The following is a 15,118-nucleotide window of genomic DNA, read 5'->3' on the forward strand; positions in this document are numbered from 1 at the left end:
TGAAAGGACTGTCCCCTGCCGGTGGGGCGAGGGGCTTGGTAAGTATTTTTGTATGGTCTAAAACGCTGGGATCCTCTGCCCTTGGGTGCCCGGGGAGAGGGGCGTTGGTTCTTCTTGTTTCTGTCCTCCGGTAGACGGGGTACTGGGGATTCACCCCACTTGTCCAGTTCGATTCCGAATAGGAGTGTTCCTCTAAAGGGCATTCTCATGAGCCTAGTCTTAGAGGTCGCGTCTGCTGACCAGCTTCGGAGCCAGAGCTGTCTTCTGGCTGCCACTATGGATGAGAAGCTCCTGGCTGAGGTACGTACCAGGTCTGAGGTCGCATCCGTGAGGACTGATATTGCTGGGTCTAATGCCTCGATTGGCGTAGTTGCATCCCTGGCCATAGCCAGGCAGGCGTGTGATACCACAGTGCAGCAGGCAGCGATCTGTAAGGTCATAATTGATACATCGTAAGACTGCTTGAGGATGGATTCCTGCAGTCTGTCATTGGCATCCTTGAGTGAAGCTCCTCCCTCGACTGGTATGGTAGTGCGCTTTGTGGTGGCACAGACCAGGGCGTCGACCTTGGGGAAACCTCAGGAGTTCCTTCGTTGCAGGGTCCAAGTGGTAGAGCGCTTCTAGGGCTCGCCCTCCCTTAAAGGTGGTCTCTGGAGCGTCCCATTCCAGGTCGATCAGTTGTTGTACAGCCTGTAGTGTAGGAAAATGGTACGAGGTCTGGCGAAGCCCGGCCAGGAAGGGGCTCGCCTTGGACTGTGTTGCATGTGTCCGGGATGGCCAATGCCTTCAGACTCGTGGCTACGAGATTTGATAATTCGTCTTTTGGAAAGAAGCACATCATGGTTCGATACGGTTCCATTCCTGGAGGGATTTCTCCCTCTTCCAGGGGTTCTGATTCCTCCTTCAAGTCAGCTATGTCCCTCTAAGGGGAGGTATTTGTCCAAGGAAGGCTCATCTGGTGGAGGCCGGGAGGTTCTGACCACTGGTGGGAGTTGTGATTGTGCCGCTGGTGGCACTGTATGCGTGGATGTAGGATTGCAGCTCAGCTAAGAATTCCGCCCAGGTGAAGTTGCCTGGGACCGCATTGGGTCCGAAGGCGCTCCCCGAGGGCCCCCACTTTGGAGGGACAGAGTCTGGAATAGAGAGGTCCGGGGTAGTCTCACTGGTGGATCCTGAGTCCTCTACGGCTGAGGGGAACCTTGTCCCTGTTCCTCCCGAGTTTCTTCGCATTGCAGGCACAGGGCGGAAGTCACCTCAGGCTGCGCCGCTCTCAGGTGGCATGCCGGACAGAGGGCTTGAACTTTAGCTGTCTTGGACGGTGGTGCCATGATTTGCGCGTGTATCCTGTAAAGGTGCATGTTCGGGAGGCCTGGTTATGCGCTTTGGGTACACCTACGTTGTGCGCATCGGAACGGAAGATGCACGTGGCTGTCCGCACAGGCCTAGTTGTGCATGCGGCGCAGATTTGTGCGCTGCTGTGCGCACAAGTACTTTGTGTGCCCGGCTGGCTGCTGTACACACGGCTCGGTTGTGCGGACGATGCGGCGACCATGCGGTAAGATGGCAGCCGCCTCAGGGGGGTCTCCACATGGGAAGACCCTCTTGTTGGATCGGAGTCTAGCCCAGACGGGGCTGCTCAACCCGATTGTACAGACACCGGAGGGACGATCTGTGCGGCTGTCCGAGCCTCGGAGACCAGAGACTTAGAGAAAGTTTTCTACCTTACCTTGTCTCGGCACTTCCCTGTCCTCTGCCGGGTGGTCTCTGGCTGCGGGGGTGGGGGGGAGGAGAGGGGAGGGAATTACCTTCACTGCTGTGCTCTGTTCTGCACCTGCTGCCTCTCAGCCGCTCCCTTTCCCAGGGGCTAAGTGCACGCCGGGACCGAGGCTTACTTGAGGGATCTCGGAAATCACCTCAGGAAATCTCAACTGGGGGAGGGACCCTTAGGTATCACCGCAGGAGATCGGGGCTCGTTTTGGAGGTAAGGTTTTTTTGTTTTTTTCTTTAAATTTGTAGTTTGGTTTTCTAATGCTGTGCAAGCACGTGTGAAGTCCCGAACTTCACACGTCGGAAAAAACTGGAGAGCAAAGCCTCGTGCATGGGTATATGTAGTGCTGATGTCAGATTGAAATCTGACTCAGTCTCCAGCTGCTATCAGGAGTACACTATACCCATTGATCCTGAGTCCATCTGCTACATGCTAGGAAAGCCTATTTATGCAAAACACAGATTCCTTTTTAAGCTTCTCTATTACCACCCAGATATTGTGTATTCAGCCTCGAGAAAGCTGATCATGCACAGCCCTGCTGTAGCCCTCTTACTTGGCTTGGTTAACATCTTTCTTGGCCATGTGAAGTGCAAGGATCAGGTCTTCCTTCTCTTTCTGCAAAGCTCCCACCTCAGATTCCAGGTTCTTGATATTATTCTGAATAATGGGATTAGAAACATCACTTAAAACCAAGATATATTTTCACATCTTTGTACCTACATGAGGTCATCCCAAATTTAGCACCATTTGCCCTTTAACCTGCTCAAACCAGTGTGAAACTGACACCCAAATGATGTTCTAAGCAACACCTGCACTCTACCTAGAACGTCAAATTGCATGGAAATAAAAGCCAAGTTCAACAATAGTATATCTGCAATTACTTCCAAACAATTTCTGCATACCCACCTTCAAGATAAAAAAACGAAGGTCAATTTATACATACAAACTGACAATTCCCTACAACTGAAAACTGAATATTGACTTAAAATTAATTGTTCAAAATAAGGCCTATAAAATCACAAATTGGCTCATTACCTAGTAACACCACTTCCATTCCCAGACCAGACATGTCTGGAAAAGGAGAGGGCAAAAGGCACAGTTTACCTCATACTGGGTCTGAATTGGCTCCAACTGACTGTTGTTCTGAGTCATCTTTTTGGCCAGAGCCTCTTTCAGTACCAGGGCTTTGTTCAATTCTATCAATTCCTTGGACATCTGTGCCTGCCGCAGGGCATGCTGGGTAGTGAAGCCAGATGACCTCTTGCTTCCATGGCTAGTATCTGCTTGCTAGGAGAGAGATTAAAAAGGCAAACTTACTGTTGAGAAAACCAATCTCAGAGGCCCTTCAAAAAACTCTTACACCATGATATATTAAACAAGAAATCTAGAAACACTAAAGCTTAAGAGGTGAAATGTCCACAGTATGCATAACCAAGCTAAAGACAACTAAGACAGCTCACTTCCCCCTTCTGGATTTGGTTTGGTGCAGGAAGGGACATAGCATGCTTCCCCACATTGCCTAGGAAGACAAGGCCATTTTTTTTTTTTAAATTATTTTTAGCTTCTGCGATTTGAGATCTTGTTGCTGGGATTAGCATGGGTATCTGAACAACAGAGTAGCTTGCTGCAAAAGAGGAATGGACCATCCTGAAGGTTTAAATTTCCTCATGGAAGCAAGAATCCATGATGAAATGGATTTTCTACCAGTTCAAAGGTCTACCAATTGCAGACAAAGACCATGCAAGACCTTTTGATCAGCCTGTTGCAGGAGCTTGCTGAGGCCAACTCCCAGGCACTGATATAATGAAGTTTAGTCTTAGCTAATAATTTTCTTTTCTTGAGTGCTGCCAGACCAGTCCAGACAAATGTGATATTCCCCCTACCAGATTTACATTAATCATATTTATGGAATGAGTTACCACTTGACATCTATACAAAAGTTACTTAAATTTTAGGACTAGTCAAAACCTGGTTTAGTCAGGCATTTGATGATTAAATATGAGGACTAAGGTAGATGTTTGGTGCATTCTGTTTTGTTATGATCATCCACAGTAATATTGAAATACTGGATTGTGGTAGTTGTGAATTTATGTTTTTGTTATGCTCGTTTTATATTATATATATTTGACTGACCCACCTAGTAGTCTTGATAATGCAGGATATACATTTTAAGAATATCTGTGTATATTTTATTTTTGGTTGAATTGTTTAGTATACATTCATATGCTTTAAATTTTAACTGCCTAGATTATTTTTTAAGCAGTATAACAAGACTAACATATGGAGGCAGAGAGCAACAGATTTGCTGTTGTCACCCTATACAGGTTAACAAGATGAATTCCCAGGGAGAAAACTGAAAAGTTTGCTTACCATAAGGAGAAATTCTTACCTATATATTTCCTTGCCACCAGTCCTGCTACACTAGTCCAGTCATAAGTGGGTTAAATCCCCCGACCGGCAGACACTATTTTCCTCTATAACATCACAGCCACTACTTAAGGGTGGTGCTCAGCAGCAGGAATTCAGCATCTTTTTGGCAAAGCTTCGAATTAAGACACCGCCAATTTAAGAACTCCAAACAATCTAAGAAGAAACTTCCCTGCAACCAAAGTAATGAAACTAAAACACAAACACCATAAAGGAAGCCGAAGACAGCATCAACCACCTACCTAGCTATAACAGTCTGCAAATAATCTAATGATTCAGCATCATTTCTCGGTGTAGCAGGACTAATGGAAAGGAAATTAACAGGTAAGAAAAATTCCTATTTCGTCCTGCTACACCAGTCCAGCCCATGACAAGTAGGAAGTACCAAAGCATCATATACCCAGGCAGGAGGAAGTAAGGGATGCCTCATGTCATATCCTCCCTCGTGCTTCACAAACATATGTAGAAAGACCAAGTGGCTTCCCTGCAAGTATCGACTGGTGCAAGCACCTGCATCTCTGCACAGGACGCAGACTCTGCCCTGATAGAATGTGCCTGCATGAGCTCTGGAGGTTTCTTGCTTGAGCATACAAACCAAGTAAATAGTCACCTTTAGCCAGCAAGCCAGAGTGGCCTTCAAAGCCACCTCTCCCTTATGCGGACCACCAAGGACAAACATCCTGTCCGACTTATGGAAGACATTAGTAACTTCCAAGTAACTGAATAATTATTCGCTCATCCAGACACCTGAGGGACACATACTCAGCTTCACACTCCTCCTGGGCAAAGGCTGGTAAGGAAATAGTCTGATATGAAAGGCAAAATGTACCTTCATGAGACAAGATTACACCAGTCAAAACACCATAAGAACATAGCATGCCATACTGGGTCAGACCAAGGGTCCATCAAGCCCAGCATTCTGTTTCCAACAGTGGCTAATCCAGGCCATAAGAACCTAGCAAGTACCCAAAAATTAAGTCTATCCCATGCTACTGTTGCTAGTAATAGCAGTGGCTATTTTTTAAGTCAACTTAATTAACAGCAGGTAATGGACTTCTCCTCCAAGAACTTAACCAATCCTTTCTTAAACACAGCTACACTAACTGCACTAACCACATCTTCTGGCAACAAATTCCAGAGTTTAATTGTGCGTTGAGTGAAAAAGAACTTTCTCCGATTAGTTTTAAAAGGAAAATTGGTTCTTACCTGCTAATTTTCATTCCTGTAGTACCATGGATCAGTCCAGGACAGCTGGGTTTTGCCTCCCCACCAGATGGAGACAGAAGACGACTTTGCGGACTCTGTCCTATACCCCTGAGGTGTCACCTAGTGTCTGCCAGTATGATTCAGTACCCAAGCAGAAAAACCAGATACAAAAAACCATAACTATGAACCATAAAAACACCTCCCTCGCAGAGCAGAGGAAATGAAAACACTACATAAACCGTATTGAACTCGAACGTCAACAAAAATGCAGAGAATAAAACTTGCATAGAGAATGACCAGCCACCAGCCGAGCGGACTCTCCATCGTCTTCCTGGGCGGGCATCTGGACTGATCCGTGGTACTACAGGAACGAAAATTAGCAGGTAAGAACCAATTTTCCTTTCCCTGTACGTACCCGGATCAGTCCAGGACAGCTGGGATGTACCAAAGCTATCTTAACCTGGGTGGGACTGAGAGAGTCTCGCTCGGAGCACACTGGCCCCAAAGGAACCGGGCTCTGGAGCCCGGACATCGAGCCGATAATGTCTTGCAAAGGTATGCGGAGACTGCCAGGCTGCCGCCCTACAAATTTCCTGTGGCGACACCTGCTGGCACTCTGCCCAAGATGTCGACTGCGAACGAGTAGAATGAGCCTTAAGGCCAGAAGGAAGAGGTCGACCCTGAACCAGGTAAGCAGAGGAAATCACCTCCTTCAACCATCGGGCAGTCGTTGACTTAGATGCCTTCAGCCCTTTTCTGGGTCCACTCCAAAGTACAAAGAGGTGGTCCGAAAGCCGAAAACCATTAGTTACCTCTAAAGAGCATAACACAGCCCTCTTCACGACCAACTTCTGCAACTCCTTTGCCTCTGGTGAAGAAGAATCCACCCCCGCAAAGGAAGTTCGTTCCACTGACTGATTCACATGAAAGGAGGACACCACCTTCGGGAGAAAAGAGGGAACGGTTCTCAGGGAGACTCCCGCCTCAGAAATCCTCAAGAAGGGCTCTCTGCACGACAAGGCCTGAAGCTCGGACACCCGTCTAGCGGAAGAAACCGCTACTAGAAAAACCGTCTTCAAGGTCAGATCCTTCAACGTCACCCGACGCAATGGTTCAAAAGGAGCCGAACAAAGCGCCTTGAGTACCAGGTTCAACCGCCAAGAAGGACAAGGACTCCGGACTGGAGGGCAAAGGTGCTTAACGCCCCGCAAAAAACGAACCACATCCGGGTGAGAGGCAAGAAGCACTCCCTGCACCTTCCCTCGAAAACTGCCCAGAGCCGCCACCTGCACCCGCAGCGAATTGAATGCCAACCCCTTGGCTAGCCCTGCCTGTAAGAATTCCAGAACCTCTGGAATAGACGCCCTGGCGGGCTGGACACCGTGGTCGATACACCAGGCCTCAAAGACTCCCCATACTCTGACATATGCCATAGACGTAGAAGTCTTGCGGGAACGTAAGAGCGTGGCCACCACCGCATCAGAGTAACCCTTATTCTTCAACCGACGCCTTTCAAAAGCCATGCCTCTAGACAAAAGCGATCTGCCTCTGTGAAACAGACGGGCCCCTGCCGCAGAAGCGTGGGAGACGGATGAAACCTCAGTGGACTGTCCACTGCCAGAGCCGAAAGATCCGCGAACCACGGACGCCTTGGCCTCTCCGGGGCCACTAGAATCACCCTTCCGGCGTGCCTTTCGATGCGGTGCAGGACTTTGTCCACCAACGGCCATGAGGGAAACACGTACAGGAGAATGCCCCTGGGCCAGGGGAGGACCAGGGCGTCCACCACCTCCTCCCCTGGTTCCCGACGACTGAAGAACCGGGGGGCCTTGGCGTTGCGGTGAGTCGCCATCAGATCCATGGCCGGCGTGGACCACCGGTCGCACAGACGATGAAAGGCGTCTGAGAGCTCCCACTCTCCGGGATCCAGTTGGTGGCAACTGAGGAAATCCGCTTGGACGTTGTCCACGCCGGCAATGTGAGACGCCGCTATCCGGTAAAGATGCGCCTCCGCCCAGCGGAGCAAAAGCTGTGCCTCCGCCGCCACCGGACGGGTCCTAGTGCCGCCCTGATGATTGATGTATTCTGTCGTTATTTACCTGGGCTCAGCGCTTACCAGCTGAGTACAGAGTGTCTCCAGCTGCGGGGGGGGGGGAGAGAAGAGGGCTTCGGCAGTCACTGCCTCGCTTGGCTTCCTGCACCTGCTGCCTTTCAGTTGATTCAGCAGCAAAGTCCACGCCAGGAACCGGCTACCGTCCAAAGTACAACTGAGGGATCTTGGAAAATCGTCTCAGGAATTAGACTAGGGGAGGGGCCATTTATTTCTATATACAATCGTTCCAACAGAAGATCACAATGGTTCACATAAGCTGCATTTGATTACACTGTATAATATTATATTAGCATGTTTTTATTTAAAGTAATTGTATCTATTTAAATGCTTTTGAATAATCAAAACATTCAAAGTTAATCTAATATGTATTGTTTCAATTTTGAATAGATTTTAGTCAAATATTTGTTGTGCTGAGAAGTAGTAACATTTCAGGAAAAATAATTTATTTATTTATTTTTAATTTTTAATGTTCATTAAGTGTCTTGTTTGATATTTCTTTACATTAGTTTGTAGGCTTTAATGAAGAGCCAGGTTTTAAGTTCTTGTTTGAATTTCTTTTTTCCCGTTAACAGTCTTATTGATCTGGGTAGAACATTCCAATGGCTTGGGTCCTGCTATTGTGAACATTCATTCTCTTATTTGGGTTAGAAGAGTGTTCAGATGTGAAGGAACTGAAGGAAGATTTCTGTTTTGAGATCTGAGATCTCTATGCGGGCTGTAGCTTTTTATTGTTAATCCTGGAGAAGATGGATCATATTTGTTTATAATATTGACGATGAGGGATAATACTTTATAATGTATTTTGAACTTTATTGGAAGTCAGTGAAGGTTGATTAGAGAAGCGATATGATTAAGTTTTCTAGTTCCTATAAGGTGTCTTGCTGAAGCATTGTGGAGAAGTTGTAGTGATTTAATTGTGCTTGCAGGAAGGCCCAACAGAAGTGAGTTGCAATAGTCCAGGTTCGAAAATATTAAAGTTTGTAGGACTACGTGAAAATCTTGGAAGGTAAGAATTGGTTTTAGACAGTGTAAGATTCTGAGTTTAGAATATAGGAAAATTAGTTTCTTACCTGATAATTTTCGTTCCTGTAGTACCAAGGATCAGTCCAGGACACCTGGGTTGTGACTCCGCACCAGTAGATGGAGACAGACTAAAACTTGTGGGTGGAGCCATATATGCCCCTGTGCCAGTCACAGCCCCTCAGTCTTACAAAATGTCAAAGTAGAAAAACAGGAAACCAATAAACTAGCTAAATAACCTAACCACAACAGGGAGCAGCTCAAGACTCCCACTGGAAACAGAACTCCCCTAACCGAGGGGGTAAAACCAGAAACAGATTAGGTAATGAGACTACGAGCGGACTCTCCGTTACTGCAGAACAGCACTGCGGGCGGGATCCTGGACTGATCCTTGGTACTACAGGAACGAAAATTATCAGGTAAGAAACTAATTTTCCTTTCCCTGTACGTACCAGGATCAGTCCAGGACACCTGGGATGTACCAGAGCTAAGTTACCGAGGGTGGGAAGCAGAGAGTCCCGCTCGGAGTACTCCCGCTCCAAAACCCCCGGAATCAGCAGCCTGACCATCCAACCGATAGTGTTTAATGAAGGTATGTAACGACATCCAGGTAGCCGCCCTGCCAATCTCTCGAGGCGACACCTGAGAAGATTCCGCCCAAGACGCAGCGCGAGACCGCGTCGAATGAGCTCTGAGACCCACGGGGACCGGCTTTCCCCGCACCACTTACGCTGAACCAATGGCCTCTTTAAGCCAACGGGCGATCGTAGTGCGGGACGCAGCGGCACCTTTCTTTGGACCCGAAAACAGGACGAAAAGATGAACCGTCACCCGAAAGGAATTAGTGACCTCCAAATAGCGAAGGAGAGACCTCCGGACATCTAGCTTCCGTAAGTCTCTCAATTTTGGGTCCGAAGACACCCCTATCCCGAAAGCGGGGAGCTCAATGGACTGATCAAATGAAATGCCGACCCGACCTTAGGCAAAAAGGAAGGAACCGTCCGCAAAGAGACTCCTGAGTCGGAAATACGCAAAAACGGTTCCCTACAGGATAACGCCTGCAACTCAGAAACACGTCTTGCCGAAGCAATCGCCACCAGGAATACCGTTTTCAACGTGAGATCTTTGACCGTTGACCGCTTTAAGGGCTCAAACGGTGCCGAACATAAGGAAGACAGAACCCAATTGAGGTTCCAGGACGGACAGGGATGACGCAATGGTGGACGGAGGCGCTTTGCTCCCCGAAGAAACCGGGAAATATCTGGGTGCAGGGCCAGGGGAAACCCCTGAACCTTACCTCGCAAGCAACCAAGCGCTGCCACCTGTACTCGCAGGGAACTGCACGCCAACCCTTTGGCGAGACCAGCCTGGAGAAAAGCTAGTATATCGGTGATGGAGGCCGAAGTGGGAACCACCCTGCGCTGCAGACACCAATCTTCAAAAATCACCCAGACTCGGACATACGCTAGGGACGTAGACTGCTTCCTGGAACGCAATAGCGTGGCCACCACCGAATCCGAGTAACCTTAGCTTTTCAAGCGATGCCTTTCAAAAGCCATGCCGCGAGACAGAAGTGATCCGCATCCTCCAAACAGACGGGGCCCTGACGAAGAAGCCCCGGGAACCCCTGGAGACGAAGGGGGGCGACCACCGACAACTGAATGAGATCGGCAAACCACGGACGATGTGGCCACTCCGGCGCCACAAGGATCACTTTGGACGGGTGCAGCTCTATACGTCGCAGGATCTTTCCTATCATTGGCCACGGAGGAACCACGTACAACAGGACGTCTGTCGGCCAGGGAAGAGCCAGTGCGTCGACTCCCTCAGCCCCTCTCTCTCGGCGTCAGCTGTAAAACCGTGGAGCCTTTGTGTTTTGCCACGTGGCCATGAGATCCATGTGGGGCACCCCCCACGTCCTGCAGATGAGAAGGAAGGCGTCCTCCGCCAGCTCCCATTCCCCTGGATCCAGGTGATGACGACTGAGATAATCCGCCTGCACATTGTCGACTCCGGCAATGTGGGACGCTGCGATATTGCTGAGATGTTGCTCCGCCCAGCTGATCAGGAGCTGCGCCTCCACCGCTACAAGCGGACTCCATGTCCCGCCTTGACGGTTGATGTAGGCCACGGTGGTCGCATTGTCCGACAATATCCGCACCGCCCTTCCCCGTATCAACGGCAGGAAGGACTGCAGTGCCAGGCGAGCCGCTCTGGTCTCCAGCCGATTGATGGACCACTGCGCTTGAGTCTCGGACCACCGGCCCTGCACCGACTTGCCTAGGCAAACCGCGCCCCAACCGGAAAGGCTGGCGTCCGTGGTCCCTACTGTCCAGTCGGGAACCAACAGGGACACACCACCCGTCAGGTGTTCCGACACTCGCCACCAGTGCAGGCTGTCCCTCGCCTGATCCGTTAGCGGTAGCGGAAGGTGGAATTCCTCTGACACCGGCTTCCAACGGGATAGCAAGGATGATTGTAATGGACGCAGATGAGCGAACGCCCAGGGGACCAACGCGAGCGTTGACGCCATAGATCCCAGGACCATCAGGTAGTCGCAAACCAGCAGTAGCCGAAGAGACAATAACCGCTTGACTTGAGACTGCAGCTTCCATACGCGCTCCGCGGACAGGGACACCCGGCCCCGTTTCGTGTCGAAGACGGCCCCCAGATATTCCAAGGACTGGGTGGGAACAAGATGACTCTTGAGGAAGTTGATGACCCAGCCCAGGGACTGCAGCAGCTGGAGGACCCTGTCCACTGCCAAGCGACACTGGCTCTCGGACTTGGCCCGGATCAACCAGTCGTCCAGGTAAGGGTGTACCAAGAACCCCTCCAGAACCTGAGGAACCGCTGAAAGGATGGGTGGATACCCACATGGAGGTACGCTTCCGTGAGATCTAGCGCGGCCAGGTATTCGCCAGGCCGCACCGAGGCAATTACGGTCCGAATCATCTCCATCTTGAAGTGAGGGACGCGAAGGCACCTGTTTACCGCTTTCAGGTCCAAGATTGGTCTGGACGTGCCGTCTTTCTTTGGAACGATGAAGTAAATTGAGTAACGTCCCGTGCCTTGTTGACCTGCCGGCACGGGAGAAATGGCCCCCAGGCCTTCCAAACGTTCGAGGGTCCCTAGCACGGCCGCTCTCTTTTCCGGACGCTTGCAGGGCGACACCAGGAACTTGTCTGACGGGATGCGAGCAAAATCTAAAGCGTAACCGTGTCTTATCACGTCGAGGACCCAGTGATCCGAAGATACCTTGACCCATTCCTCGAGAAATAACGTTAACCTCGCCCCGACGTTGGGAACCACGGCTTGGGGCCGAGGTGAGGGATGGGTCAGCCGCATCTCATTGTGGGACCTTGGACCCGGCGCCCGATGGGGGTCCCCCCTGTCGCCCGAATCTTTTCCCACGAAAGGACTGCAACCACTGGGAGGTACGAGCGGTATATGACCGGTATGCGGGACCCGAGGATCTCTGAGGACGCGACCTTCTGCTTCCGCGAAAACGGGGCCTACTGGACAACGAGGGCCGGGACCTAGCCCTGTCCTCAGGCAATTTGAAAGCCCTGTTCTCCCCCAGGGAAAGCATCAAATCATCTAACTCCTTGCCGAACAACAGCTTACCCTTAAATGGAAGAGAACCGAGGTGAGCCTTAGAGGAACCATCCGCCACCCAGTTACGAAGCCAAAGGAGACGACGCGCCGAAACTGCCGCGACCATGGATCTAGCAGAGGTCCGTAGGAGATCGTGGAGAGCATCCGCCCCATATGCTATAGCCGCCTCTAGGCAATCCGCCTGTGAGAACCTGAGCCCATCGCAGACTGGCTCTCATGGCGAAGTAAGTACAAATGGTGGCCCGGACTCCTAAAGCTGATACCTCAAAAATCTTCTTGAGTTGTACCTCTAGCTTCCGATCCTGGATATCCCTGAGTGCCGTGGCGCCCGTGACAGGGATCGTCGACCTCTTTGTCACTGCTGACACCGCCGCGTCTACCTTCGGGATCCGTAACAGCTCCAACGCGTCCTCCGGCAGAGGATAAAGCTTGTCCATGGCCTTTGTCACCTTAAGGCCTAACTCCGGGGAATCCCATTCCTTAAACAGAATATCCGTCGACGAGAAATGGAAGGGAAAAGCTACAGCTGGGCCAGTGAGCCCCAGTAGCATCGGATCCATGTTGGCGTCCTGCCTGGCGACCACCGTCAGAGCCGCAATGCCCAGCTCCGCCAGAATAGCTGGAATAAGCGGGGCTAGTTCCTCCCTACGGAAGAGGCGGACCACCTTCGGGTCGTTGCCCTCCACGGCCTGTGTGCCTTTGCTCACACTGGGCGGGGTGGAACCGCCCCCTGGCGTCTCCTCGGTCCCCCGCGGGGTCTCCTCGTGGGCACTCACCTCATCTGAGACGGAGGACTCACTATCTGAGGTCTGTGGAACTCCCCGCGGGACTCCCCGTGGGTTCCTTCTCACCCTAGTATCCGCGGACCCCTTGACTTTCTTTTGCTTGGGCCCCGACCTGTGAGTCCCTGAAACGGCCTCCGATCCATGCCTGCGCCTGTGGCGCTTGTGCTTGAGGACCTTGCGGAGCAACAATGCAAAGTCAGCAGAAAAAGAAGAGGACCCGGAAGCTGAAGACTCCTCCCCTGAACTAGCGTCCCCAGGGGCCACTGCCCCCCCTGGGACGGCCCCCCCCGTCGGACCCGGTCTCGGGGAAAGCGGAGGCGGCAGGGCGCCATCTTCTACCGGGATCCGCGCGATTTCGCGGGCCGAATTCAAAATGGCCGCCACTCCCGCGCTAATCGGAAAAGGCTCCTCAGGCCCCCCCGACGCTGCTGCTGAACTCGGCGGCGAGCGATTCGCCCGGGAACGGCTCCCCCCACGCGGCCCGGACGGTCCTTCCCCGCCCGGGACACACGACGTGCAAAGGCCGTCCCTGGAGAGGCGCGCGCGCCGAGCCACATGCTCGGCAGACCGACCTGCGTGGCATGAGGCGCGATCGCGGCGAAAAACCCCCGAAAAAGAACGAACAAACCAAGAAAGCGCCCCACGGCAAGCGGCCCCCCTCCCCTGTGAAGAGAAAACGCAGCCGCGAAGAAAACGGAGAGCCGGCCTGCAGAAAAAGTAAACCTGTTTTTTTTTTTTTTTTTACAAGTACTCACCGCTGTCCACGGTCCTGGAGCCCTGTTCCAGTGGGGGTGAGGGAACCGGGCTCCCCGGTGTCACCCCCAATGCTGCCACTTGACCAGCCGGGCCCTCAGCCCTGGCAGCGGCCTCAACCAGGGGGGGATGGTCCCCTCAGAACCTTCCAACCCCCCTGGGAGGCAGGGCGGACCAGAAGAAAACACAGAAATAAAAACGCCTGGAACTTACAAACCAGACCCTTAATTGAAAATGAAGAAACACACTACCCCTAACTGACTATCAGTACCCAGGGCAGCCGAGGCTGTGACTGGACCTGCACCATCTACTGGAGACAGAGTAAGACTGAGGGGCTGTGACTGGCACAGGGGCATATATGGCTCCACCCACAAGTTTTAGTCTGTCTCCATCTACTGGTGCGGAGTCACAACCCAGGTGTCCTGGACTGATCCTGGTACGTACAGGGAACCAGATTTCATTATTTTACTTATGTTTTTTCATGTTGATGTTTTCATCAATTTGTATTCCAAGGTCACAGACTTCATTGAGGGTGTAATGTTGGCTATTCTAAGGTTGAGGGTGGGTTGTATGAGATTTTTGTTCTCTTCTCAGCCATATTATTTCAGTTTTATTGGTGTTAAGTGTAAGCTTTAGAAGAGAAAGTTCTTGTTGGATTGATCTCATGTATGTTGTTAAGGTTGCTATAATTCTTTCAAAGGTTTTATCAAATGAAATGTAAAATTGAATATCAGCAAAAATGAAAAAATTCTTGTTCATATTTTCTAAGACAGTGCACAGTTGGTTGTTTAATTTTGTTTGAAAAGTTCTATTCTTAAGGAAGGAGAACCATTTGTGAACTTTTCCGTCAATTCCAATTTTTGTAGTTGTTGGCAGAGTAGATAGTTGTCCACAGTGTCAAATGCTACTTTTGTCTAGTAGAACCAGTAAATATAATTCATTATGATCAAAAGCTTTTAGTATGTTTGTTAGGGATATGAGTAGCATTTCAGTTGAATTTTTTTTTTAAATCCAGATTGGTTTGGGAATAAAATAGTCATCCAGGTGATTTTCTAATTGAGATAAAACTGCTTTTTCTAATGCTTTTGAGATGAAAAGTAAGTTTGAGATTGGTCTATAGTTGTCCCAGTCATCCAATTTTCCAGTTTTATTTTTCAAAGTAAGTTTCACAAAACTTGTTTTGTGATCTTGGGGATTATTCCTTGTGATAGAGTGATTTATTATTGTTGCGATTATGGTGTTTTCTTTATGGTGTTTAACTTTTTTTTTTTTTTTTTTTTTTTTAAGGGTGATACCTAATGGTATCACTGCAGGAGAGTGGGGCTCAATCTTTCTCCAATTTAAGGTAAATTTTCCTTTAACGAATACTGCAATCCCACTATACCACCGTTGCTGTAGGGAAAGCTCGTCCACATCTGCTAGGAAACA

The 15,118-nt window shown here is 50.2% G+C and overlaps 1 protein-coding gene across 3 annotated transcripts in view; it reads right to left on the bottom strand.

Moving 5' to 3' along the window:
* KIF4A (kinesin family member 4A) overlaps positions 1–15,118 on the bottom strand; it is a 265,297-nt gene that overhangs the window by 101,483 nt on the left and 148,696 nt on the right. For all 3 annotated transcript variants that reach the window (XM_029607255.1, XM_029607254.1, XM_029607256.1), the window contains 2 exons: positions 2,873–3,055; positions 2,322–2,425 (listed from right to left, as the gene is read on the bottom strand). In XM_029607255.1, the coding sequence (XP_029463115.1) occupies positions 2,322–2,425; positions 2,873–3,055 (287 nt within the window). The remainder of the gene's footprint in view (positions 1–2,321; positions 2,426–2,872; positions 3,056–15,118) is intronic.

This window comes from Rhinatrema bivittatum, chromosome 6 (genome assembly GCF_901001135.1).
Source record: "Rhinatrema bivittatum chromosome 6, aRhiBiv1.1, whole genome shotgun sequence".
NCBI classification, from domain to species: Eukaryota; Metazoa; Chordata; class Amphibia; order Gymnophiona; family Rhinatrematidae; genus Rhinatrema; species Rhinatrema bivittatum.